The sequence below is a fragment of the Lonchura striata genome, chromosome 11 (genome assembly GCF_050655825.1).
Source record: "Lonchura striata isolate lonStrDom1 chromosome 11, ASM5065582v1, whole genome shotgun sequence".
Taxonomy (NCBI): domain Eukaryota; kingdom Metazoa; phylum Chordata; class Aves; order Passeriformes; family Estrildidae; genus Lonchura; species Lonchura striata.
Window position 1 is genome coordinate 8,357,178 of NC_140713.1, and position 24,362 is coordinate 8,381,539.

The window sequence follows — 24,362 nt, forward strand, 5'->3', positions numbered from 1 at the left end:
CTGTTTTGGAAAAGAAGAGTTTTAGAGTTTTAGTTTATGGAAGAAATCCAGGGACTTTAAGTACATTCTGGCCCTTGAATAACAAGTCACAATTATCTTGTGTTGTCATAACACCATGGAAGCAAGAAAATTTTATTTTAAAAGTCAAAAAACGTCATTAGGTCTCTAGCTCTCAGAGAAAATAATCTGCCCCTGTGTTTCACAATCTTATTTTTTTTGCATGAAAGTCAAGATGGGGGTTAAAAATAAAATAAAATATACCCTTTGACCTTTCATGTCTATCTTGACAATGAGCACACACACCCCAAAAACAAATTAAAAAAATATGCTAATGATGAGATATTTGTTCTGCCACATATACAGTGAGTAATTATTTGAGTATCCAGCAAAGAAATTGAGCAATTAATTATTCCTACTTACTGTCCTGGAAAGAACAGAGAATCATAAAAACTAAGGACAGGAAAAATGTCAGATGAGGATTCATCTGTTTCTTGACTCAAGGCACAATCAATGAGTTCCAGGCAACAATATAAAATATGAGTAAAACTACACAAGAAGAATTATTATTCTTCTTGTTGGTGCATGTTCTTTTTTACCTTTCATTAATTTTCCCTGTAATTTAATTAAATATAAAATGCAGAAAAAATTTCTGCTAGATACCATGGAATGAGGACAGTTCAGTTGCAGGAATGGCAGTGAAATGGCTGCAAAAGGCAGGTGTTGTAGGTATGGGTTTTACACACTGAGATAAACAGATGGGCCCACAAGAAAATGTCTGATATGAGGCAGAGATTGTGGGAAACCAGGCTGCAGGAACATCATCCTATTCCAGAGGATGGAAGATTATAGAAGAACTGGAAATCTTCTGTGAGACCTCAATATTCTTGGTGAGTGTGTGAGTGTGTAGTGCGTGTATATATACAAATATACATATATAAAACATCAAAATGTAACATCAAAGAATTACAGAATCACATAATCCTTCAGGTTGGAGAAGATCCCCGAGGTCAAGTCCAGCTGTTCCCCATCACTGCCCCATGCTCCCAAGTGGCACACCTGAATGTCTTTGAATCCCTCCAGGACTCCGACAATTCCCTGAGCAGCCTGGGCCAGTCCTTGACAACCCTTTTGGTGAAGGAATTTTTCCAGATATCCAAATTAAACCTCCCAGCCAGCCTCAGACCATTTCCTCTTGTCCTGTCACACTTGTTACTGGGAGAAGAGCCTGACCCCCACCTCACTACCACGTCCTGTCAGGGACTTTTATCATCCTCCACTGAAAGTTCTGATTTGCAGGAGTCAGATACACAAACACAAAATCCAATCTGCCATTTCAGCCCCAGTGAAAAGGCACTAGCAGCTTGATTCAGTGAATCACACATGATCCCAACATTGCTGGTAATTAAAAGGTTTTACTGCTTGGAAGACAGAAATCCAAAATGCAAAAGGAATGGATCAGGAATACTCAACAGCACAAGAGAGCCAAAAAGCTTTCCCATAATTTTAACTTTGCATATGAATTAAATATGTAGCCTTTTTCCCTACATTTCTTTATTTCTGTAATTCTTTTATAATTTTCCTGATTACTTAAATGTATCATACTGCATTACAACACCCTTGAATCACAGAACCATAGAATCATTAAAGTTGGAAAAGACCACTAAGATCATGGAGTTACTATTAATAATAGATTATTTTCCCTGCCGATGGCAGAGGGTTGAAACTAGATGATCCTTAAGGTCCTTTCCAACCCAAAACATTCTGAGACTCTGCAAATTGACAACCCTTTTGGTGAAGGAATTGTTCCAAATACCCAAATTAAACCTCCTGGCCAGCCTGAGACCATTCCTCTTGTTCTATGACACTCGTTATCTGGGAGAAGAGCCTGACCCCCACCTGGCTACTGCAAGTAGAAATGAAATTTTGCAAAGCATTAAAGTTTGATATTTAAGGGGCTTTCTAATAAAGTTTGAATACAAGGATGATTCTAGAGATGTATTCAAAAAGGTCATGAAAAACAGCCATAAATTTGCTTGGAAAATGGATGAAAACTCACAGCTTTATTTTTGCACTGTTCATTCTCTCTACATACTAACAATTTGGGGAATTTGGCTGTGGCACTGAGGCTTCTGTCAGGGCCTTGGAAGAGTGCAACAAAAACTCCAGTCCCTAAAGGAGGTTATTAGTTTAACATCCTGTTGGAAAAGCAGCATCTTCATTGCCTTCTAATGCCAGGGTGAGACTCTCTTCAGACTTAAAAATCGCTGAATCACAAAAGACTGCATTGGTTTTGAAGGGACCTGAAAGATCATCTTATTCCAACCCCCTGCCATGGCAGGGACCCCTCCCACTGTCCCAGGCTGCTCCAGCCCCAGTGTCCAACCTGGCCTTGGGCACTGCCAGGGATCCAGGGGCAGCCACAGCTGCTCTGGGCACCTGGGCCAGGGCTGCCCACCCTGCCAGGGAACAATTCCTCATCTCATTTTGCACTGCTTTGGTTGTATTTTGTTTTTCTCTTGTTACCAGACTGTCCCAGAGGAGTCAGCCCTTAATGCATACATTTAGAGGCTCTTTGGAAGCTGTTCATTGGAAGTGAGGCTGGATTCTGACTGTACAGTAATAACTTCTGTATCAGCACTGAACTGCTTTTGAAAACTCTATTTGTAAGCCCCTTATACTAAACCCAAAGCAAGTGTACTAAGGTAAAGGAAACAGAATGGGAAATGCATGGATTTCAGGTTTCATTTTCTCTTCTATTTCATTTTCAAAGGATAATCCTTTACGTAGTCTTTCTAAAGTAAGCTTCACCATGAATGGAATTTCCAGAGGAGTTATAAACTCCTGAAAAATTGAGTTTATAACAGAAATGTTGACAGTTGGCTCTCAAGAGTAGACAAGTTACCAAGCACTGGTGTAATACAGTAGTCTCAAACTACTATAATTCTGGTGAAAAGTTACTGTAATGTGACTCTTTATCTATACCAGGCCACACCATTTCTCTTCTTTATGGTCCTCATTATGGTAAGGAAAATATATGTCCCCCTAGAGAGAGCTGCCAAAAGAGGTTCTAAGCACTTCTAAGCTGTGTTTCCTTTCCATCAGTGCCTGAATATAAGGCTAGGAGATCTAATGTGATTACTGTAATGAGAAACACTATCAATCCCCCTCAGAAAATGAACACTTAGGTGTGGGACAGAATTCTAACAGAAGTTAATCTATGGTGCCTTTTCCCTTGAAGGATTCCTAGGTGTTTTAATGAAGTGTCCCTGGGCAACAGTCATTCATCCCAAAAATCATAGCTACCTGCAGGATGGACAAAGGATCCTTTTTCCATTCTCAGGGCTGTGGCTCTCTCTCCATGCTCACAGGGGAGAAAGCAAACAGAAAGCAGGTTCTCAGCTGAACACAGAGAACATATTCTTAAAAATAACTGCCAAGTGGCAGGCACAGCAGTTTTGCATCAAATGGTCTCCAGATACTTCCTATAGGTACATCAAATAATTCTTTACAGTGAGCCAACTGCATATTCACTTTTATTAGAAAACAGAATTCCTGGTGTTTATGCTATTATTCTTTTCTGGAACAGCACCACAACCTCTGTTCCAACTGTTCAGTTGCTTTTGATATTTTTTCTGCTGGGGAGGAGTGAAAGGATGCAGATATTATTTTGAAAAAAATTAAAATTAAAAAATATATTTAATGAAAAATATTTTTATATTAATGTTTCAAATAGTGTTAGGCATTATTTCTTCACACTTGCATTTTTCTAATATGAAATAAGAGATTTTTGATGTAATGTTTGTGTTCATGAATACTATGTGTTTATCTGTGTTAGAGGGAGTGAGAATTTATGCACATAAACTGTCATTTCAAGGTCAGGTTGTGAAATGCAATTGCTAGTAATGACAGTAAACAACAGAGGTGGATAAATATGGGTAGCTTTTAGCAGATGAGCAGCTTAGACCATTGCTTAATATTTTTTTTAGAACAGACAAAAGTTTTTTTGATATGCAGTGGAAAACAGTAGCAAAGGCAGAGCAAAGTCAAAGCTATAATCAGAATGTACTGTGATTTAAAAAAGAATAAATCAGGTGGATATAGGAGATTATGACCATCTGTATATTTTTGCCTCACATATCACTCTCACACTGGCTTGAGGCTCCCAAAAATCTCATTCCCAACGTATTTGCCTAGGAACACATCCCATGTCAGCCTGGAGGGGTGACTTCCATTCCAAAGAACATACAGCTCCAAGGAGGCTGAGTATTAATAGCCAGTCAAAAAAGGAATTACCAGAGGGAGATGGAAAGTGCCTTTCACCCACACAACCTTGGAAAATCCCCTTTTGCACCAGGGGACACTTTCCTACAGTTCCCTGAGAGTCCCCCTGTAACTCACTGTTCTGGCCAGGTCCACCACAGCTGATAAAACCTGGCCAGTCCCCAGGCCTTCCTATCCAACACAGAACCTGAGAAATTCCTGTACAATTCAGAGTGAGATGGAAGTATATATAATGCTAATTACATATATATATATATATATATATATATATATTAATATAAATTGTATTGGCACAGAAGATTCACTGGTTTTTCTTCTGCCAGAGAATAAATTTTTGCCTATATTAAAGCACAGACAACTGTTTCTTTTATTTTGTCTAGCTCTGAAAATGGAGTTAAAAGTGACCTAACTCTGTCTTTCCATCCAATTGATGGTGCTGTTACCAAAGTGCAAACTACATTGTGACACAAGTATAGGAAATCCACAAGTTTACTCATAGAAAACATGGTGAATAACACATCAATTTTCTCAGAGTCTGCTTTAGATACAAAAGCTAGACCATTCTGTCATTCTGGTGATCCCTGCACTTTCAATTAAGTGCAGCAATTTTTATCCCCCCTCCTAATGACCAAATCTTTTAATCTTTCCTTAAATTGCAAAGCAATGTAACACAGCCAGTGAGGTCACTTACCTAATTAGAATGAATCTTCTAACCAAGTTTGTCAGATCAGAATTTTGATGGCAGGATTTGAATTTTTACCAGAAAAGGAAGGTCTCTGCAGATTTCACACTGATCTTTGACAACTCTGAGAACTCTCCCATTCACCCTCTCCTTCCTCCTCCTCCACAAGATTAAACCACAAATATTGGGGTTATATCTGCATTTGGGGGAGTATCAGTGGCCAGCTGAAAGTACTAAAGATATGAGGCTAAATAATGTCAGGAGGGCACAGCAGTAGTACAGGCAAATAGATTATCTAAGTAGGATGTATTATGCAGCTGAATCAGGAGGCTTATGGTGGAAATCATGCAGTAATAAACCCCATTTAATGAGCCAGAATTAATACAGGGTAATGTACACATGCACAGCATAATGGGATCTTGTAGATATTAAAACAAAAAATTAACAATTGTTGTGATTCCTAGAAATAGAATTAACTTCCCATAGACTTTTTTATAGCACAAAGGAAATAATCAAGTACTTAAATTACTGACAACTTGGTATGAAGGCCCACATAAAGAGTTGTTGCTTTGAAACAAAACCATGCAAAAATACTTTTAAATCTTGGGTACTTTACATTTATCAATAAATATTTTATGAAGTTTTACCAGAGAAGTTATTTAAACATTGGATAAGCCCAAATAATTAGTCTGGAGCACATATCATGAATAAACAGATTACTTGGGGGAAAAAAAAAGACTAAAAATGCCAGGCTTGCCTAAGACACAAAATGAGGACCCAAGATGAGGCACTGAAATGGCATTAGCCTTGATTAAGGTTACTGCCTAAAACTCATTGTCAACACAGGATCTTTCAATGCATTACGCTTAGTCCTGTTCTTATAGTTCATCTGAATGGAATTTTAATGGACTTTAAAAACACACGTTAATAATTACATGGAAAAAGAAAGTGTCAGAATAAGATATAAGTTCTTCACATGGTAATTTTCTCTTCATTTCCTTCTCCCCTCTGTAGTGGCTTTATTCCATTAAAGAAGGCCTTGTCCATAACTGTCACGCTCTGTACAACAACTGAGGCAGAGTTTTTTGGGTCACTCAGCTTTGACCATCTTGGATCTTGTTTTGCATGAAGGCTGGGCTCTGACAGGTTGACATGATTGCTGCTGCCTTTTCTTCTGCCTCTTTTGAGCTTCTCTGCACGAGACACAGCTTGGAGCCCCCGCCCTGGTAGCAGCAGTCTGACACAGCCCATCCTGTTAGAGCCCAATCACCCTCCCTGCCAGGCTGAGGGGAGCAGTGAAGGCATGGATTTGGCAGCATCTGCTCAGGGGAATGGAAGAAAAACCATCTAGGGACCTGTTCCTTCTCTTCCAACACTCCTGGGTGCTCTTCTGCTACCCCAGGGCCTGTGGCTCCTCAGCCTGGCTGGAGAACTGGTTCCTCTCAGTGCCTTAGAGTGCAAAGGGGTAACTTTGTAGAGGCACACAAAGCTCAGCTTGAACTGCATTCCAAACCTGCCCAGCAAGCCCCAAGCACGACGTGGTGCTCAGTGCTTTGTGTGACTGCCCCACTGCTCTGCTTTCAACCACAGCTGTGCTGCCAAACCCGCCTCTGCCTCTGCCACCACCACAGGAGAGCACACACGGGATTCCTTGCAGCTGTACTGCTGCTGGTGCCTCGAGAAGGCTGGCCTAGAACAGAGGCTGGACAGAGTTACAGAATAAAGCAGGGATTTGCTAAAGGCCTCAATGGATCCACCTTGGGCAGCACAAGAGCCCAGCCAGGCCCACACCCAAGATGGACCCAGAACGGTCCCAGAATGGACGACCGCTCACAAGGTCTCTCACTTTGATCAGTTCTGGCCCATCTGCACCTTGGAGTGAATTGTCCAATTCCAGCTTTGGCTTATCAAGTCCCACCCTTCTTGTCTTTCTCTCTTCAGCCCACCATTGTTTGTGCTCTTGGGTCTGAGATTTGGATCATTTGTCTTTGGTCCCCAGCTAGAGAAGGAATTGTTTTGTCTGCCTGCTCTGTGAAGAGAGTTCTCCATCCCCTCATATGAAGCTCAGAACTACACACTAAAGCAGTACAGAGTCTGAAAAATGTAAAAGCTAAAACCTAAGGCATCATCTAGATTACAGATGAACTTGGAAAGAATGTTAAAATCTCAAGTTTAATGCAAGCAGGAAACTTGCAACAACTATGGTTCTAGTGTGTTTTTATTACAGTGCTGGGAATACAGCTGAAAATCAGTCTTACATTTCATTCGAAGATAGAGGTTGATAAATACTGTATACTGTTTTTTTTTTTTCTTTTTTTGGCACATCTGAATTGTGAAAGAGAATGCCAAAGAAAAAGGCAGGATGTAATAAGGTCGGTCTTCTGGAGCACTAATTCCTGGCTGCAGATGAGGTGAGGAGCCATGGCAGCAGGGAATGCCTTTGCTCGCTGTGTGTCCCTAAGAGGAGCGAGAAGCGGAGCGCCAGCGCAGGACCTGCAGCCGGCTGAGTGCCGCTGGCGCTGCACACGAGCGGCGAGACCCGGGGGGCTCCCGCTGTGGAGCCGCGGCCGGAGCCGGGCCGAGGCTCCGGCGACATCGAGCGCTGCCGCCGGGGCCGTCCCGTGCCGGGCCCGGCAGCGAACCGCTCCCGACCAGGGCTGGAACAGGCGGGGAGCGAGCGGGGCCCGGGGCAGATGGAGGGCGGCTCGAGGGGGCAGCGGGGCGGGACCGGGCCGGGACCGGGGCGGGACCGGGCCGGGCCGGGGCGGCACCGGGGCGGGACCGGGGCGGGACCGAGGCGGGACCGAGGCCCGCCCGGCGCCACCGCCCCGGCCCGGCCCGGCCCGGCCCCGCAGTCGGTTCCGCGGTTGCCGGGTAACCGGGACGGGCCCGCAGCGTCTGTGACGGCGCTGCGGCCTCAGCTGCCCAGAGCTCGCCCCGGGCTGGTTGTTCACAGCCCCGGCGCCTTCAGGCGGCTGCGCTCGGCCATTCCCCGAGGGAAGCGTTCGCGGAGCATCGCTCCGTGCCAGCGAGTCCTGAACTTGCAGAATATTGGTGTCTGCGAGGGACTCCTCAATTGCAGTTGAAGGTAAAGATTGCCTCAAGCTGTGCTTTCTGGTTTTGTCACAGCTGTGCTCCAAAAGAGAATGCCAAAGGGAAATACAGCATGGGACAATGCCAGTCTTCAGTTCGGTGGCATGTATACAACTAAGAGGATGAACAAGATAGGGTCTACTGATGGTGCTTTCTCCTCACGGAAGAAATGGAACATTTCCTAAATATACTAGTCTATCCATTTTCCCCTATAGTATTTACTTCAGCTGCTTAAAGGTGAATGAGTTCTGCTCAAGTTTTGGTGGGTTGTTATGATCTGGTTCTTAAAATGATTAGGGAGATGCCCCTGAATTAAGGTGCAAAATGAGACCATATGTCAAAGTCGATAGTCTGGATGTTATGTAACAATAAATGTGAGGAAGAGAGAGAGAGAAAGAAAAATGAAGGGGGGAGGGACGGGGCAGAGAAGAGGAGAAGAAAGAGAATGACAGAGACAGATTTAGTAGAAAATTATCACCATTCCATGGATCTTATCCCATCCCACTAAATCCTCTTCTGGTTTTCTCTGTGGTGAGGTCTCGCAAAACGTAAGACTCCAGTGGATTAATGCAGATTTGGGCAAGGTGGGACTGCCCAGGTACCTCCCTGGGTTGGGCAAGTTGGACTCTGTCTCTTGCTACTTTTCAGTAATACCAAATCCTGAGCACCAGTATATCCTTTGGGTCTGCCACAAATTGGGTTGTGGATTTTCAGGTCTGTTGTGTTACGTGGCTTGCCATGCAGTCATCTGGTGCGAGGCCTCAGGGAAGGGTCTGGGGGCACTTTGGAGGTCTTTGATGGGTTATGACACCCCCTGAGCTGCCCCTGGTGGGAATGTGCCCTGGATGTGGCCTTCTGGGGCTGGGGGTTTTAGAGCTGAGCCAGTTTGTGTGAGGGAGGATGGGTGTCCACTGCCCCTTACCAGAGGTGACACCGCACACCCAAAATTTCCTCCTTCCCCTCTCTTGATGGGAGGTCTGTGTGCAAACCTGGCCTCAGCAGATGAGTTTGGGCCTATGACTTCCCCAGCCTGAAGGCAGACAGAGCTGATTTTCAGGACAGCTGCTGGGTTTGGCTGTGTTGTGGATATAGTTTTCTTCCTCAGCCTTGTGTACTTCTCCCCAGACCTGAGCTTGGCGTTGTGTCACCTTTATCTTGTCTTAAGTTCCCTTAGGCAGCTTAACTCACAGTCCCAAGTTCCAGTCAGGAGGCTTTTCAGGGCAGGGTGGGCTTGGGTGGTCTCAGCTTCTTTATTCAGTTTTGTCGCAATGGGCAAGAAGTCCTTTATCACAATATTTAATCCATTAGCCACAACATTCCAGTCTCTCACAAGTCCTATGAGGAGCAGCTGAGAGAGCAGGGCTTGTTTAGCCTAAAGAAAGAGGAGGTCCACTCAAGCTATTTTTAAGTGATATTTAAGCTACAGTTTTTTCTATTCTAACTATTATTAATATTTCAGCTTTTTAGCTCCAGGTTTCAGTATGAGCCATCTTTGAATTGCACAGCATTGCCATATAGTTCAAATAAAGTCCAGCTAGAGGCCTAACAATGCTAGCTACTTGTGCCAAACAAGCACTTAGTTATGTTCAAATAATATCAATATTTTTAGCACCACTGTATCCCTTGAATGTGCCATGAATTGGGTTCTGGATTCTCAGAGTTCCATTGTTGCTCCTTCCAGTTTTGTTGCTCATTGGGAATAGCCTCCTTCCGAAATGGCTTCTGGATTCCCAAAAAAGACACCGGCACCTCGTCTTCTGCGCAGGGAAAGACTGAAGCCTGACACTGTGAGTAGCCACTGGGGCTGTGTTAAGGCTGGAAACTCCCCTCGTGTCCCTCCTCTCCCTGCCCCTGCTGTCAGCAGCGCTGTGAAGCTGCAGACCCCCTCACCACCTCTTTGTGCCCTGCTCCTGCTCTTGGTGGATGCTGTCCTGGGGCAGCAGGGAAGGCTGTGTGATGTTTCAGGGACAGTCCAGCATCCTGCCTGGCTGTGCCACTGGAGCCAAGTGAAACCAATGTGCAGCTGAAGCCCTGAGCAAGTGCTTCTTTCCCTTTCCCTTTGCCACAGCAATTCCTTCTGTCAGGCTGGACACTCACCTGTGCTGCCCTGACCAACCTGCCTGTGGGCACCTGGGCATGTGGGGGGGGAAGCTCAAACAATGCTCAAAGCCTTGAGAGACACGGCTGGTCCCAGCTGGAAGAGCTTCCAGGCCAGCTGTTCTCTCTCATCTCCTGTGTGGCCGCAGATCCAGCCCTGCAGGCAGCACTGGAGTCAGGGCCACAGAGGTCCCTTGGTGTCTGGAGCTCACTGGAGTGAAGATGCCCCACTGCTGAGGCTCTGTCAAGGAGATCCCTCTGTTTTCTTCTGTGGAGGGGCCTGTGAGCCCAGAGAGAGAAAACAAATGCTAATGAGCAGAGAGAACAAAAACTCGGACACATTCCTTTGCACCTCACTCTTGGTACAACTTTGCTTTCTGCATCTCTTGGACTCACCCAGCAGTGCGATCTCCTCGCTGTGAGCTTTGAGTGTTGTGCAGGGACGGAGTTAGGGGAGTTCTGAGAGCTCGTCCCCACTCTCTGAAAAGGTCACTGCCTCACTCCAGTGAGGAAACAAATGCCCAAAGAGCAGAAGTCCCCAGACATGTCACATCAAATCATGCAGAGACTAATGGGACACAGCCATGTGGTTGGAGTATGTGCATTGCCCTCTGTATTATTAATCTATTGGTGCAAAGTATTTCAGCAGGTAACTTCCAGGGCTTCCAGAACTGTTCTAGTTCCTTGTGATCACAAATTATTCATCAGTTGTAAGTGCAAGAAAAGCCTCCATAAACAAAGGAATTTCTGAGACTCTTGCTGGTTTTTTGCCTTTTAGCTGACTCCCTCTGCCTTCCAGAAGGAGATGTCTCTCAGCACCAAGCAGCTGCTGGCCAGAGCTAAGAAGGTGAGTCTGCCTCTGATTGCCCAGCCTCAAGACAAGCGTGAGACCTCCCATCACAAGGTAGCCTTTCCCTGCCCTTGCTGTTTGATGTGATCATTGAGGAGGATGCCAAAAGAGCAGCTTGGCATGAGCCTGCTCAGAGTGTGCTCCAGGAGCTTTTGATGAGCCCAGGGCAGAGGTGGAAGCGCCACTGTTTGTCCGGTGTGGGTGGGGCAGATGTACTCACCCAGAGTCTGTACTTGACTGGGGATCAGAGCAGAATCTTCCTCGCAGCAGCTGAACCTCTCCCTGCTCTCTCTGGGCTCTCCTTGCAGTTGTCAGCAGCTGACCCACAGCAGAGCTCATTTCAGCTTTGCCCACCAGAGGTGGTGTTTCAGAACTACACTCCTGGTGAGGTCTGTGAAGTGCCCGTGGTTCTGAGGAACAGGGACAAGGTAAGTTCAGGGACATGGAGGTTTAAGGCTTTGCTGGAAGAGGAGAACGGAGAAGGGTGGTTAAGGATGGCACCAGGGCATGCCCACCTGTCTCTGCAAGTGGCAAAAGCATCATTCCATGTCTCTCCTTCAGGTTCCTCGCGTGATGAAGGTCACCTTGGAGAGCTCACCTTATTTCCAGCTGGTGGGCCCCAGTGGCGTGTACCGCAAGGTGCCACCGGGTCTCTCTGTCACTGTCCGCATCCTCTTCAGCCCTGAGCAGAACAAGGTGAGTCTGGAGGTGCCAAAAGATTGTTGTCTTCAGTGGAAATGAACCTGCAAGGCTGGATTCAGGGCATCTGGCCTGGGTTTTGAGGAGCTGTGCTGGTTTCCGTGGAGTTGCACGGGATCTAGAACTGGGAGATCCTCTTTGTCCATGCTGAACATGGGGATAAATGCCCTGTGCTGAGACAGTTTCTTTTCCTGCAGGATTACTTCCACCAGCTCCTCTGCACCAGTGAAAGGGAAGAGTTCATTGTGCCAATTCGGGCCATTTGTGCCCGAGCCATCCTGGACTTCCCTGACCAGCTGGACTTCTCCAAATGCCCGGTCAAGTACTGCAGCCAGAAAACCCTGCTGGTTCGCAATGTGGGTAACCGGGCAGCTCACTACCAGCTGAGCACCCAGAGGTGAGGCAGCTCATCTATCCTTGGGCAAAGGATCTCACCCTTGGGTGATAACAGAGTTGGGAAAGAGCAGCAAAAGGAAGGAGAGCAGGGCAGCTGCTGCTCTGCAGCCTGGCTGGAAATGGGCAGGACGTGTGGGGTTTGCTGTTGCTTCTCATGTTTTCAACAGGATGAAGCCATTGAGCTTTCTCTGTCCCAGATTTCCTGGAGGGTGCTGGAACATGTTAGTATCTGGCATGCACCCTCCTGAGCAGAAGCAGTTTCTGAAATGCTTACTCACCACTGTCAGCCAAATAGACCCATTCTCTGGGACGCCACAGGCACGTGGCTTTCCAGTGCTCCTCTCATGAGATGCCTCATGTCAGCTGTGCTGCGGACAGCCTGTGCTGGTCCTGTCAGTCTCAGAAGACAATCAGTGTTTCTCCTGTTGGCTGAACTGGAGAGGGTGATGCATCTTTGACACCGTATCTGCAAGGAAACCAGTTCAGTTGGCTGGTGGTGAGTGGAGGGTTCTGTGATCCTGGAGGTCTTGCTGTAGGAGCTGAGGTCAGGAATGCAGCACAGACCTGCTGTCTAAGCTTAGGCAGCTGAGTGGCTTTGATTTTTTTTTTTTTTTCCCCTGGCAAAACAGAGGTCAAAAGGCAAATTGACTTTTCTGTTGTGAAACATGGGGTCTGAGAGGAGCTTCCACCAAAGCCTGCCAAAGCTATTGAAGCAGGCTGCTGGGATGCTGTTCAAACAGGCTGCTGCTTTTGACTCTGCAAATATGTAGGCAGGAACTTGTAAATGTGTGCACAGGTTTTCTCTGGGATTTCCAGCTCTTGTTTTGCCACCACCAAAAGAAATACCCAAGAAAGTCTGGTATCCTTTTACAATGTGCTTGCCATATGTTCTAATGGGTACTACAGAGCATGTTGGATCCTGCTTGCTAGGGTTTTAAAGAGTTTCTGAGCTTGGGGAATGAAATATTGAAGTGGATTAAATAGAGCCTGGGTGCAGTGACAGAGGGAAAGATGGAGCTTGTGATCTGCTGACTGTATTTTTCAGCACAGAGATGGAGCTGCTTTAACCTAACAGACTGGATTTATTAAAATAGTCAATGCTGTTTGATGTCAGCTGTAACACCATCACTTGAAAGTCATCTATGTTAAGATGAGATGATATTTGGGTTTCTTCCTGCAATAGGTGTTAGTGAACAGATGAGGCAATTCAATTAGCCATAACTTTTCAGTCTTCCTTGGGTTGGGGGCAACTTTTAATGAGATCAGTTCTCCCCAAATCAAATAATTTAATCATGGCAGTTAAGGCAGCAGTGGACAAAAGAACGTCTGGCTAGAGCAGATAACTGTACCACAGGACTTGAAGTAGATTGCAGCCTCCTTGCACACAGCATTTACCAAAAGTGCAGCTGAACTTTGAGAGCCTTGGTCACAAAATTGCCAGCTTGGTCCTCAGTATCCTCATGGCCATAACTTTTGCCCAGCTCTGTCAGTAAGGGGAGCTGATGCTTGATGAAAGTAAGCAAGATGCAAATGACCCTTGAGCCTCATTGCAGAGAGCTGGATGCAGAGTATGGGGGAGATGAGGTCATTTCATCCCAGAGGATCTTGTGAGGGCTGGATCTCCTCACACTGGAGTCAGTGGCTGTTTCTGACCCTGTCTGTTCTGTCTTCTGCTGACTGTGGCTGCTTTGCTCTTTGCTTGCACAAGTGAGCAGAAGTGAAGTGGACTGCAGAAGGGATAACATCCCCAGATGTCCCCAAGAGTCCTGCTGTCTCTGTGTTGCAGCCCTTTCTCTGTCCTTCCGGCCACGGGAGCTCTGGCCGTCGGTGACGCCGTGCAGGTGACAGTGGGATTTCAGCCACTGAAGACCGGTGACTGTTCCGCATCCCTTGTGGTGCACTACGACACAGGTGAGAGCTGGGCACTGCCGAGGGCACTCTCTGCATCCCTCAGAGCAGAGCCCTTTCTAAGCAGAAAGGCTGCTGTGGCCATGGGTTTAAAGAGGGAGATGATGATAGTTTTCATGGTGTTCCTTTTGTAGTCATCTTGTTTGTAGTCATATAGTTTGCCATCTTGATCTTTGTAGAGATCCATAGAAATGCCATTTCTAGAGAGCATGTCTGATATTTGTTGTTTACATCTGGCCTGGGAAACACTCGGCTACTCACCTGCAACAGGAATGATGAGCTTGAAGTCTGAGCTCAGATGAATCCCAGGAGTTGGTTGGGAATAATGAAGGTTTGAAAGCTCTGGAAACGAGGAAGCCTTTGGTAGGGGTCTGTTCTAGAGGGTGAAATGCTGGCAGGCTGTTCAGGACATCCTCCTGCTGTGCAGATGCAGCTCTCAGCTTGTGATAAATGTACTGATCCATGGAGCTGCTCACTCAGCTAAAAGCTGTGACAGTTTTTTCTATTACCTGTGGTTCGCTGTGTTCCTTGTGCTTCCATCAACCAGCGAGCTGAGCAAAGACTGCCCTTTGCTTTGTTCCAGGTGAAGACACCCACACAAGCCTTCATGGAAGAGCTGTGGATGCCCACATCAGGCTGGACCAGTACACTGTGAGCTTTGAGAAGACGTACGTCAGCCTGTCAAACCACACAGCTGTGCGCATCCACAATATGAGTGACATCACAGTCTGCTTCCAGTGGAAGGCTGTTGACAGTGGGCAAGAGGAGGATCAGCTGGAGCTGAGGTAGGTTTGAAAGATCCATTTCAGTGACATCCATTGCCCAAGGGTAAAATAGCATACAGCCTCAGGAGATTTCAGGAGGATGCAGGGTGCTTTTGAATGGCTTAGGGTAAGTAAAGCATCCCATCTCCACCTGCCTCCCCCAAGCAGCTGTGTGTCAGGAAAAGCTGCCTGAGGTTGCTGGTGGATTCTTCCTCAGCTGTGACAGAGGCTTTGAGCCAGGAGGTTCTCTTGAGGGCTGCTGCCTTTGGAAACCTCTCCTGAGCCTGCAAGTGTGGACTGAACAACAAGTGACCCTCTGATCCATTTGGGACCCCATGGCTCAGGGTCAGCCCTTTGCTGAGGAGCTGCTCGTGGCACTTCCACTTCTCTCTGCAAAGCCATGGCTTGTTAAACAACTTGCTGGGTTTGTCTTTCCTGTGGCTGCAGGCAGTATCACAGGCAGTATCAGCAGCAAAAGGAGAAGTTGTATGATTTTCTGAAGGAGTAGGGAGTGGACAGTACTCACGGAGAACGCTTTGCTCTTCTCACCCGCAGCCTCCAGAATGAGATGGCAGAGGTCAGAGAAGATCCCATGGTGCTCTCTGATGGCATTTTCTCCCTTGAGCCAAAGGTAAGGGATGGCTGAGAAGCTCCCTTCTTCTCTTCCTCCTCTTCCTCCACATCCCTGAATAAGGTCACTTGACTGATCCCTGCCTCAGCTGGCTTTGTGTGCCAAGAGAGAAATAATCTGCATTCTGGAGAGGTCAGAGAGCTGGTTGCAAAAAGCGTTTCTGCCCTGTGGGCTCCTGGCAGGCATCAGGAGCCTGACTAAAGCTTCCAAACTCTGTTCTCAGTGTTATTGATGAGAGTTACTCACTCCTTGCCTGTCGCTGATGCTCTAAAGAATGCCTTACAGGACTGTGGTTGAAACCAAGAAATGTGAGGTCTGAAGAGAAATGTTTTGCTGTCTCCTTCTGCTTTAGGAGGGCGAGATCAGGCCGAATTTTTGGGCTGAGATCAGCGTGTCCTTCAAGCCCCAGGAAGCCCGTGCCTATGAGCGAGCGGTTTACTGCGACATCTCAGGTACGGCTCCTTCCGCTGCCTCTCTCAGCGCAGGGAAGGCGAGGTGCAAATACTCCCCCAGATCACTGGGCTCCTGTGTCATTGCTGCCAAGGGTCCGTGGGCAGCAGGGCAGTGCTGGCACATGCCCACTGTCCCTGCAGCTTCCAGGGCATCTCCTCTATTCTGATTTTTTCCCTCTCAGCTGTTCTGAATGCTGCCTGTATTTAGTGTGCTCCTCCTCCCTTGGGAAAAACACTCTCTGAGGTGCACCCAGAAGGAGGAAGCAGAAAATTTCTGGCATTTCCTAAAGTTTCACTCTCAACAGAGGGGGAGAAGAATGGATGGTCTCTAGGGATGTACCATATCTCCTGAGGGAAGAGAAGGGTCCAGATCTTCTCCTGGGACATCAGGAGCTGGTCCCATGCAGCTCAGGGACAGGGACTAGCACTGAGGCAGCCTGGAAAATGCAGGATTACAGAAGGAATTACTGTATTGAAATAGAAATCTCTCCCCAGGCCGTGAGAACAGGCTGCCCCTGTTCCTCACAGGGGAAGGTCTCGGGCCCCGGCTCCACTCCTACTTTGAGGAACTGAACATTGGGGAGGTTTCTATCAGAGTAACCCACAGATATAAGGTGAGCAGCAGCCTTGAGGTGGATCCTGGTGGCTCCTGGGGTAGCAGTGAATTCACAGGTCCACAGTGTGGACCTGTCAATTCCTGGCAACTTGGGTAGTTGTGATCCTGGTCAAATGTGGGGGGGTTTCTTGGAATCTCGATCTTTTGGATGGGGTCAGAAAGGTGTGTCTGTTGTTCGTGAAAGCCCAATCCCTTCTTTTGGGCAGTCTACCTTGGAGGTCAGCTGGAAGGCTTCCTGCAAAACCGCCTGACACATGAAAGCAACACTGGGACAAAAAGCTGCATGTTCCAGTCCCAGCCACAAATCACCTTTGTGCTCAGGCTGTCCAAAAGCAGCTGGAACAAACTGGCTGCATTTGAGTTCAAGTGCATTGCAAACAGTTTTCAGTCATGTCCCTCCTGCCTCTTGGTGGGAGTCACGAATCCACCTGCCTGGCTCAGCACTGGTCAAAGTGCTTGGCAGTGCTTTCCTTTGCTGAGCAGTCCCTCACCACACTTCAGCCATGGTGTACCTCTGGCTCTAGAAAGAGCAAAGTGTTTCTGGGAAGGAAGCAAAGAACTTTCTACATCTTTGCTTCTGGTTTCTCCCACCTGCAGTGAACAGGTTGGGCTGCAATGGAAGCTGAAGGTGCCCTGCCCGTGGTGGGGCTGGGCACACTTGGAGCAGCAGCAGCAGCAGCAGCTCTGTGCTGATGTCACTGGGAATGCTGCCATGCCCAGTGCTGCTCTGAGGGCCAGCTGTGACTGAACTTGGTGATGCTGAGCAGCTCTGTGCTGCTGGTCAGAGTGGACTGTCAGTGCCAGTGGGAAAACCCCAGAGTGACTCTGGTTATGTGAAGTTATCACTGCTTTGCATGAAAACCCCAAAGCCATACAAAATTGTATTTTTTGGCTTTTGCCATGCAGCAGCACAGGGGATCTCCTGCCTTTTACAGGTGTTAACGGTTTAATTTGGAAGTGACTCAGACTGGGTTAAGAAAGGAAGATTCCTCATGTATTTCCACTTTGCTTTTCTACTGCTGCAGGCGGTCCTGTTGAACAAAGGGCCCATTGATGCTTCCTTCAGCCTCATCCCTCCAAGCACAGCCATGGGCTCCTTTTTCAGCTTCCTGCCCCAGGAGGGCATTGTGGCACCGCATGGGCTCCAGGTCATCCAAATCTCCTTCTGTCCCACCATGCTGGGGCAGTTTAAGGAAGAATTCTGCTTCTACGTGCATAAATCCCCTAAGCCTGTGACCTTGACTATCAGGTGAGGAGGGCTTTGGGAGCTTGCTGGTCTCATCTGTAGCTGTGTCTTGGTAATCCCCTTCCATCTACTTCATTTTGTGGGGGAGCAGAGAAAAAAGGTGTTGCCTGAGGTCTTAGTCTTGGCTCTGACATCCTTTAGTGTGGGCGTGCCTGCTGCCCTGTGTGGGTAGCCAGGAGATGGAGTGACTCCTCCCTGCAGGGGTGTCTGCTGCTTAGGCTGTGGCAGGCAGCGGGATGGATCAGCTCTGGGCAGTAGCTGCTCTGGGATGTCCTCCTGCACAGCCAGCAAGGCCCCCAGGGCTTCGGAGATGGGCCAGCCTGGGTGATTCTGCACCAGCAGCAGTGTTTGTAAAAACTTGTGTTAATAATCCATCCCAGATGGGCAGCAGCAGCAGCCTCACCTCACCTCTCACAGCCATGCTGTGGGGCACAAGCCGTGCTCTCAGCTCCTGTGCAGAGAGTGCCCTGGTAGCTCCTTTCCACAGCCAGGAAAGGGCTGATGTGGGAGACAGGGAACTGTGCCAAGGACAGGGGCATCATCCCATGGCAAGTGATAAAATCCTCACTCAGCAAAGGCTAGAGGTGGGAAAAAAAGAAGAAATGTGATGATAGGAGAAGTAAAACTCACTTCAGCTCCAAGGCCTTCCCAGATAGTCTGTCAGCTGCTGTGCCCACTTTGGCTGCCTCCTGTCCACATGGGTTCTGTGCTGAGCGCAGGGTGCTGGGTTGATCTGAAACCCAGGGTGGCTCTGCCAGCAGCTATTAGCCAGCCCCTCCCTAAGGGCACGAGAAGCCTTTGTGATTCCCTTTAACAGAGGCACTGCCTCCCTGCCTTTGTCCTCGCAGGGGCTCCGTGATGGGACCGACTTTCCATTTTGATGTGCCCGCCCTGCACTTCGGTGACATCTCCTGTGGTGAGTGTGCCCTGGGCTCGCAGCACAGTGTCAGAGCTTGGTGTGGTGCTGAAATGGAGCACTTGGACATAAGAGCATTCATCACTCGTGTTTCTCCAGCACAGCCTCTTCAGGGTGTTACTTCCAGGGCTGCTGGTGCCTCAGGTACCCTTTTGCCATCGTGAGAGCAAACAGGACCAAAGGAATAAAAAGTCAGCATCACTGTTTGGCCACTTCTTGTCTCCCTTTGAATAAGTGGCACAGTAAAGAAAGGCACCAGGCAGGAATGTGGTTCTGTAAGAGCAGATTCATCCTGATTAATCGGGTTTTATTCCTAAGGTTTCTTCAGCTGGGGGCAGCTGTTTTATCTTTGTTTCTTTTAACTGCCCTGCTGAATGTTGTCTGCACGTGGTCACCTCAGTGGCATTTGAGATTGTGCCATCCTTTTTGTGCCTCCCTCGTGCCTGTTTTGTGCCACTTGTCCTTTTCGTGCCTCTCTTGCCTCCCTGCTGGAGTCACTGCAGGAGCTGGCAGTGATCTCTGCTGATGGGCATGGAGAAGCCCTGGGCTGTGCCTGCACTTGGTTTTTCCTCGTCATGTGGGTTTAAATGACTCTTGGTAAGCAGGCTGTGGGAGATGTCTCCTTCACACAGAGCTGGCCGGCCAAGCCATAGATCCACTGCAATGAGCTGTAGTTCAGATAACAAAGAAGCAAAATCCAAGCACAGTTTTCTCCCACCAGGATATTCACATCAGGAATCATGCAATATTGATGGCTAAGTGGATATTTGTGTCATTTTCTTAGGTTTTCCTCGCACCTTGAAGTGTCGTCTGTCTAACACCTCCCTGATACCCATGGTCTTCAACCTCCGCATTCCTGGGGATGGCTTGGGAGAGCCCAGCATTGACGTCTCTGTGAACATACTCAATCCCAGTAGCCAGGTTTGGAGGAAGGAAGCCCGAAGTCCTACAAGGCCAAGGGAATTTACCATAAGCCCCTGCAGGGGGAGCATCCGTGCCCTGGGAGCCCAGGATATCAAGGTATGGGAAGAGTCCAGTGGGTGGGGCTGAAGTTTCCCTGGAGTGTGGGAGGGCTTTAGCTCTGGTGCCAGCTTTGAGCACTTGGAGCCCTGTGTGAGTGAGAGATCTGCACTGGGGAGAGGCCTCTGCTGGCTGGCTTCCTCGGGATGTTCCTCAAGGAGCACCGTGTTGTTTCCAAAATCATAAGGTGAGATCACGTGCCATATGGTCAAGTACTGAAGCCATTCTTGTGCTTTTTGAGAGAGATTTCTTTGATTGCAAGTGGGCAGAGGAAGGATGAAAACAAGGTTGCATTAAAGAGAGAGATACCATTGTAGAAAGCAGTTTTCTTTTTTTTCCTGGTCTCCTTTCTCATCTCCTGGGCAGCAGATGAGTTGTATTCACTGTACAGATGAGTTGTATTCACTGCTGTATTCCTGCTGTAAAGCTGGACTCAGTCCATTCAAGACAACAGGCTTCTTCTGCATTTATGTCATTGTAGTCAGGTGAAAAATTACTCCCTTTAGCAAATCTGATCTTGCCAGAGAGCTTTTTTTACTCCCAAAGACTGTGCTCTACTTATGGACCAGCAGAAGAATTAGAGCAAAATCCTCCCTTTGTCTACCATGGAAGAAGAATTGGAGGACAGCAGCCATGAGTGATGAGATTTTGGGAGTGAGTAAATCCTTGCTACACTTCTTTTCTCTTGTACCAGGTCACCCTGTGCTCCAACACCATTGGAGAGTACAAGCTGGAGCTGGTGCTGGACGTGGATGATGTTGGCAAGGCGGCGTTTGCACTGCCCCTCACAGCCAGGTACCAACACTTCTCCTGCACCTGCTTGTCCTTCCTCGTGCATCCAAGCACGCTGCCTGGCTGCAGCTCAGAGGAGGAGTGTTGCTTCATGAGCTGGATCTGCCCATCTAGACATGAGCAGAGTGCTAAGAAAGCAGCCCATGGTGAGATGCTCCCTGCTCACAGCCAGGCATGGCCCTAGGCCTTTTTCTGAAGGGAGCAGGAATAAATTAATCATTGCCCTGGGATTTGGTGCTTGAAATGGAACAAACTTCCCAAGGGCTGGCTGTCCTCCTTCCTGCAAGTGGTGAACATGTGCTGGCTTGTGAGCACCCTGCTGCATTGGTTTGCTACCTCCATGCTGTCAGTCTCTCTAATTCCCTTGGGATCATTTCTTTGCCCAGATGCGTCGCTCCTACACTGCGAGTGCTCGACCCTGTGGTGTCCTTCGGGCGCTGCTTTCTAGGGGTCTCCCGTGTGAAGAAGCTGACCCTTGTGAATGACAGCGACTTTCCTGGCTGCTACTGCCTTCTCCCTCAGGTTTGGCCTTGCATCCATCTCGTCCCCTCAGCTGTTACTGAGAGGGTTACTGGGGAATGAAAGGGTTTGGTCAGACCTGGCCGGTTTGTGCAGCACCTTCCGTGCGGCGCTGGTGCCGCAGCGCCGGCGGGCAATCCCCCGCTGTGGCGGGGAGGGCCACGGGAGCGGCCGCCCCGGCTCTGTGCCGAGGCTCCCGGGGGCGGCGTGGGCAGCGGCGTGGGCAGCGCTCGCACGGAGGTGCTACGAGGAGCCAAGGGGAAGGGACCAAGGAGAGGACACTTGTGTGAAGCCCAAGGAGGTTTTGTTCCAGGAACCAGCCAGGGACAAGTGCCAGAGAAAATGGGGTCTGGCTTCAACTAAAAAGGGTGGGGGCGCAAAGGGGTGGCAACACGGGACAACCAATGGAAGCAGATCACATCCTACACCTTGCATCTTGTTTTTTGCCTTTTTGCTTTCTCCTGAGAATTTTTCCAAGCGTGTGGGAGTTGCTCTTGTGGGTACAGGTTAAGGAGATTAAAGTTTCCTCAGTTCTGAAGTTGCTTTTGATTCTGTCCCTTCCAGGAGAGAAGTCTGGAGGCTGCTACGTGGTACTGCAACTCCATGGCAACTGGGATTATCAAGGCTCACAGTTCGGAGGAGATCCTAATTGCACTCCTGGCCCGCTTGGTGGGAGAGTGCAGCATCACCGCCGAGCTCGCCGTGTTTGGGAGAGGAGGATCCCCACTGGTGAGAGCAAGGGGAGATGTGTGCCTTGAGCATCTCATCCCAGTGGGGTGTAAGCTGCACAGGGATTCTTCCAGGAACTTGTGATCTATGGCTGCTGTGGACAAGGACAGAAGGGACTGGTGGCACAAGCAGCAGCTTATGCCTAGAAAAGAGGAAGAGCGGAAGCCTCAGAGGTGGCAACCTCAGTGCCTGACACAGCATATGGTTACAAATGTGGGAGATGGGATAACAGCCCCAGTCTGAAACCCAGAGCAGCCCCTGGGTCTCACACTGTGCCGTGTTATCAGATGAGCACAAGTGCTGCTTCATTACAGCTGTTCAGGATCACACAGGGACATCCCTGAATCCTGCTAAAGCAAGCACTGTATGCCAGACCACACTGAAGGAATGTTTTGTGCCGAGCTGGACTAAGGCTTCTCTGAAAGCCAGGTCCCTCAGACCCCACCCATCATATCTCCTCAACAAAGGCCAGCCAAAACTATAGGAATGTCCACACAACTTGCATCTGGAGCACAGACTTTGCTTGTTTCTTCCAGCAAGTTTGAAAATGGATAAGGCAAGAAATTTCTGAACTAAAGCCTCCTAAAAGAGGACTCTGAAGATTCTAAAGAAGATTCTAAGGATTCTAAAGAAGATCCTAAAAGAACTCCTAGAAGAGGCACATATCATAACAGCAAAAGTGACTACAAAATACAGGCCCAGTCTGCCAGGCAGGGGTGCTCTTCATCCCTAAATAGTCTGGTTTGTGACAGGATCACCCCACCAAAGGCAGCAGGGCTGCAGGATGTGGCTGTGTGTATGTAGCAATACCACTGAGGACAAGGTTGCTTTTATTCTCGTTCCTGTGTGTCACATTGCCTGGAACGCTGGTGAGCAGGGCTGTTCTTGTCCCTTTGAAGAATACTGCAGCTGAAGGGTTTGTGTGGTTTTATAAGCCTTTTCCTCAGTGAGGATCTATCCCATTGTCACACACTAACTGAAGCCGGGCCAGGCATCCTCCAGCTGCTATTCTGCTCATCTCCAAAGGGCTCTGCCCTGCCTCTGCTGCTTCTGCCCCACTGTCACCTGGAAGCTAAGCCAGCTGCTGAGGCAGAGCTCCTCCCTCCAGCTTCTTCTTCCAGGGAGCCTTGGGCAGCATCAGCCAGGCTGCAGCCCCCTGGGCCTCCCTTCTCCCAGAGGGATAAAAGATCCTTCATCATGCAGGGCTTTAGTTCCTTATTGTGGAGGTACCAGCCACGCTACATGCTTTCTGTCTCTTCTTTGCACGCTCATGTATGTCCCAAAGGGATGTGTATTATTTCTGGATGCTGCTCCTTCTGACTGAAGGTCATTCTGGCAGCTGTCAATGCCATTCCCTCAAGTCAGACCTCACTAAAGGTTTGACATGATGGAGGCTGGCTTCTTCTGTAGTCAAATCATACTCCAAGCCCTCCAGTGAATCTTACTGGTGTTGTGAGGTTTATGCATTTGAGTCCTGTGTAAGAGTTGGGGTATTTAGGACCAGGGAAATCCAACAAGACTCAAGAAACTGTCCTGGTTTCCACCAGTGGGAGCAGGTAGTTTGGCAAAGGGATCCATGTTCGTTGTCCCCACCGTCTGTGCCAGCTTTGCAAGAGGAATCCTTTTGAGTTTCAGACTACTCTTAAGTCAGTTCAGACTTCTTTTTTGAAGGAAAAACTACCTGAATTATGATGCAATTACTGATTAATACCCCCTACTCATATATATGAAGATTACACATAAGCACCAACTGAAGGCAGCTAACTTGTCTCATCTCTACTCTGAAGAGCCTGCTTTGCTTCTGACTTGTGCTGGTTTCAGCAAGCAGTGTAGCTTTTTGAATTTTAAAGAACTTGGTGTTCAGGGATGGCTGTGCAGCAGCAAAAGTTAGGGAGGTGGTTTGGGCCAAGATGGAGCCGTGAATAAAGCAGGCAGAAGGTGGAGGAAATAGCAATGTGGAGGAGGTGTGAAGAAGCAAGCATGGCAAACAGCACTTGTTTGTCCCCTGATGATAACGGGAGCTTGTGGCTTTCAGGTGGATCACTGCAGACCCCACACTTGCTCCAGGCCTTCTGTTTCAGTCTGCATCACTGACAGCTTCAAATGGCCATCGTTATCCCCAGGCTAGGAATGCTCTTAGAGCTGGCTATGTTTTTAAAACTGCCTTTGTTGCATGCTTTTTTTAAACTTTCCTACCTTCTTCCTGGGACAGGAAATCCATTTAGAGTGCATTGGCCAGGGACCCGTTGTCTATGTCTATCCAACGGAGATTAACTTTGGCTCTATCCCAGTCTTAAAAGATCGTTCCAAAACTGTCTGCCTCGCCAATCAGTGTGACCTTCCTGCAAGCTTCCAGGCAAAGATGGTAAGTGTCTGTGAGGCTGTTTTCCAGGGAAGAGTGCTGGCTACTAGCAGCCCTTGACTTGTTTTCTGTATGCAATGTTTCTTTAATGTTCTGTGTGAGTGGAAGCAAGATATTCCATCCGAGTGCAAGCAAGTGGAGCCAGGATCTCAGGCACACCTCTGTGAAAGAGTTTGCAGAGAGGCTGGAGCAGAAATGGGTCTGGATCCTGTTTGCAAGTTCTCTCTTGTGGAAGATACTCAGCTGTGCAAGTCATGTTTTTGGAGCTCTGAGCTCAAGAGAAGCCTGTGGCTCTTTGCTCCTGAGAGG

General features: G+C 48.2%; 1 protein-coding gene across 17 annotated transcripts in view; it reads left to right on the forward strand.

The window, feature by feature from the left end:
* Positions 1-7,844: 7,844 nt before the first annotated feature.
* The window catches only part of LOC144247093 (axonemal central pair apparatus protein HYDIN-like), a 39,687-nt gene continuing 23,169 nt past the window's right edge, over positions 7,845-24,362 (forward strand). For 14 of the 17 annotated variants that reach the window (XM_085589168.1, XM_085589179.1, XM_085589165.1 and 11 more), the window contains exons 1-18: positions 7,846-8,051; positions 9,738-9,843; positions 10,932-11,057; positions 11,312-11,431; positions 11,565-11,699; positions 11,900-12,099; positions 13,885-14,009; positions 14,590-14,791; positions 15,326-15,401; positions 15,754-15,853; positions 16,349-16,467; positions 17,495-17,718; positions 18,564-18,631; positions 19,416-19,651; positions 20,346-20,446; positions 20,830-20,965; positions 21,527-21,691; positions 23,904-24,056. In XM_085589168.1, coding sequence (XP_085445294.1) covers positions 9,772-9,843; positions 10,932-11,057; positions 11,312-11,431; positions 11,565-11,699; positions 11,900-12,099; positions 13,885-14,009; positions 14,590-14,791; positions 15,326-15,401; positions 15,754-15,853; positions 16,349-16,467; positions 17,495-17,718; positions 18,564-18,631; positions 19,416-19,651; positions 20,346-20,446; positions 20,830-20,965; positions 21,527-21,691; positions 23,904-24,056 — 2,358 coding nt within the window. In that variant the 5' untranslated portion in view covers positions 7,846-8,051; positions 9,738-9,771. Of the gene's footprint in view, positions 8,052-9,737; positions 9,844-10,931; positions 11,058-11,311; positions 11,432-11,564; positions 11,700-11,899; positions 12,100-13,884; positions 14,010-14,589; positions 14,792-15,325; positions 15,402-15,753; positions 15,854-16,348; positions 16,468-17,494; positions 17,719-18,563; positions 18,632-19,415; positions 19,652-20,345; positions 20,447-20,829; positions 20,966-21,526; positions 21,692-23,903; positions 24,057-24,362 lie in introns of all 17 variants that reach the window. The other 3 variants (XM_085589180.1, XM_085589181.1, XM_085589182.1) reach the window with 3 other exon arrangements.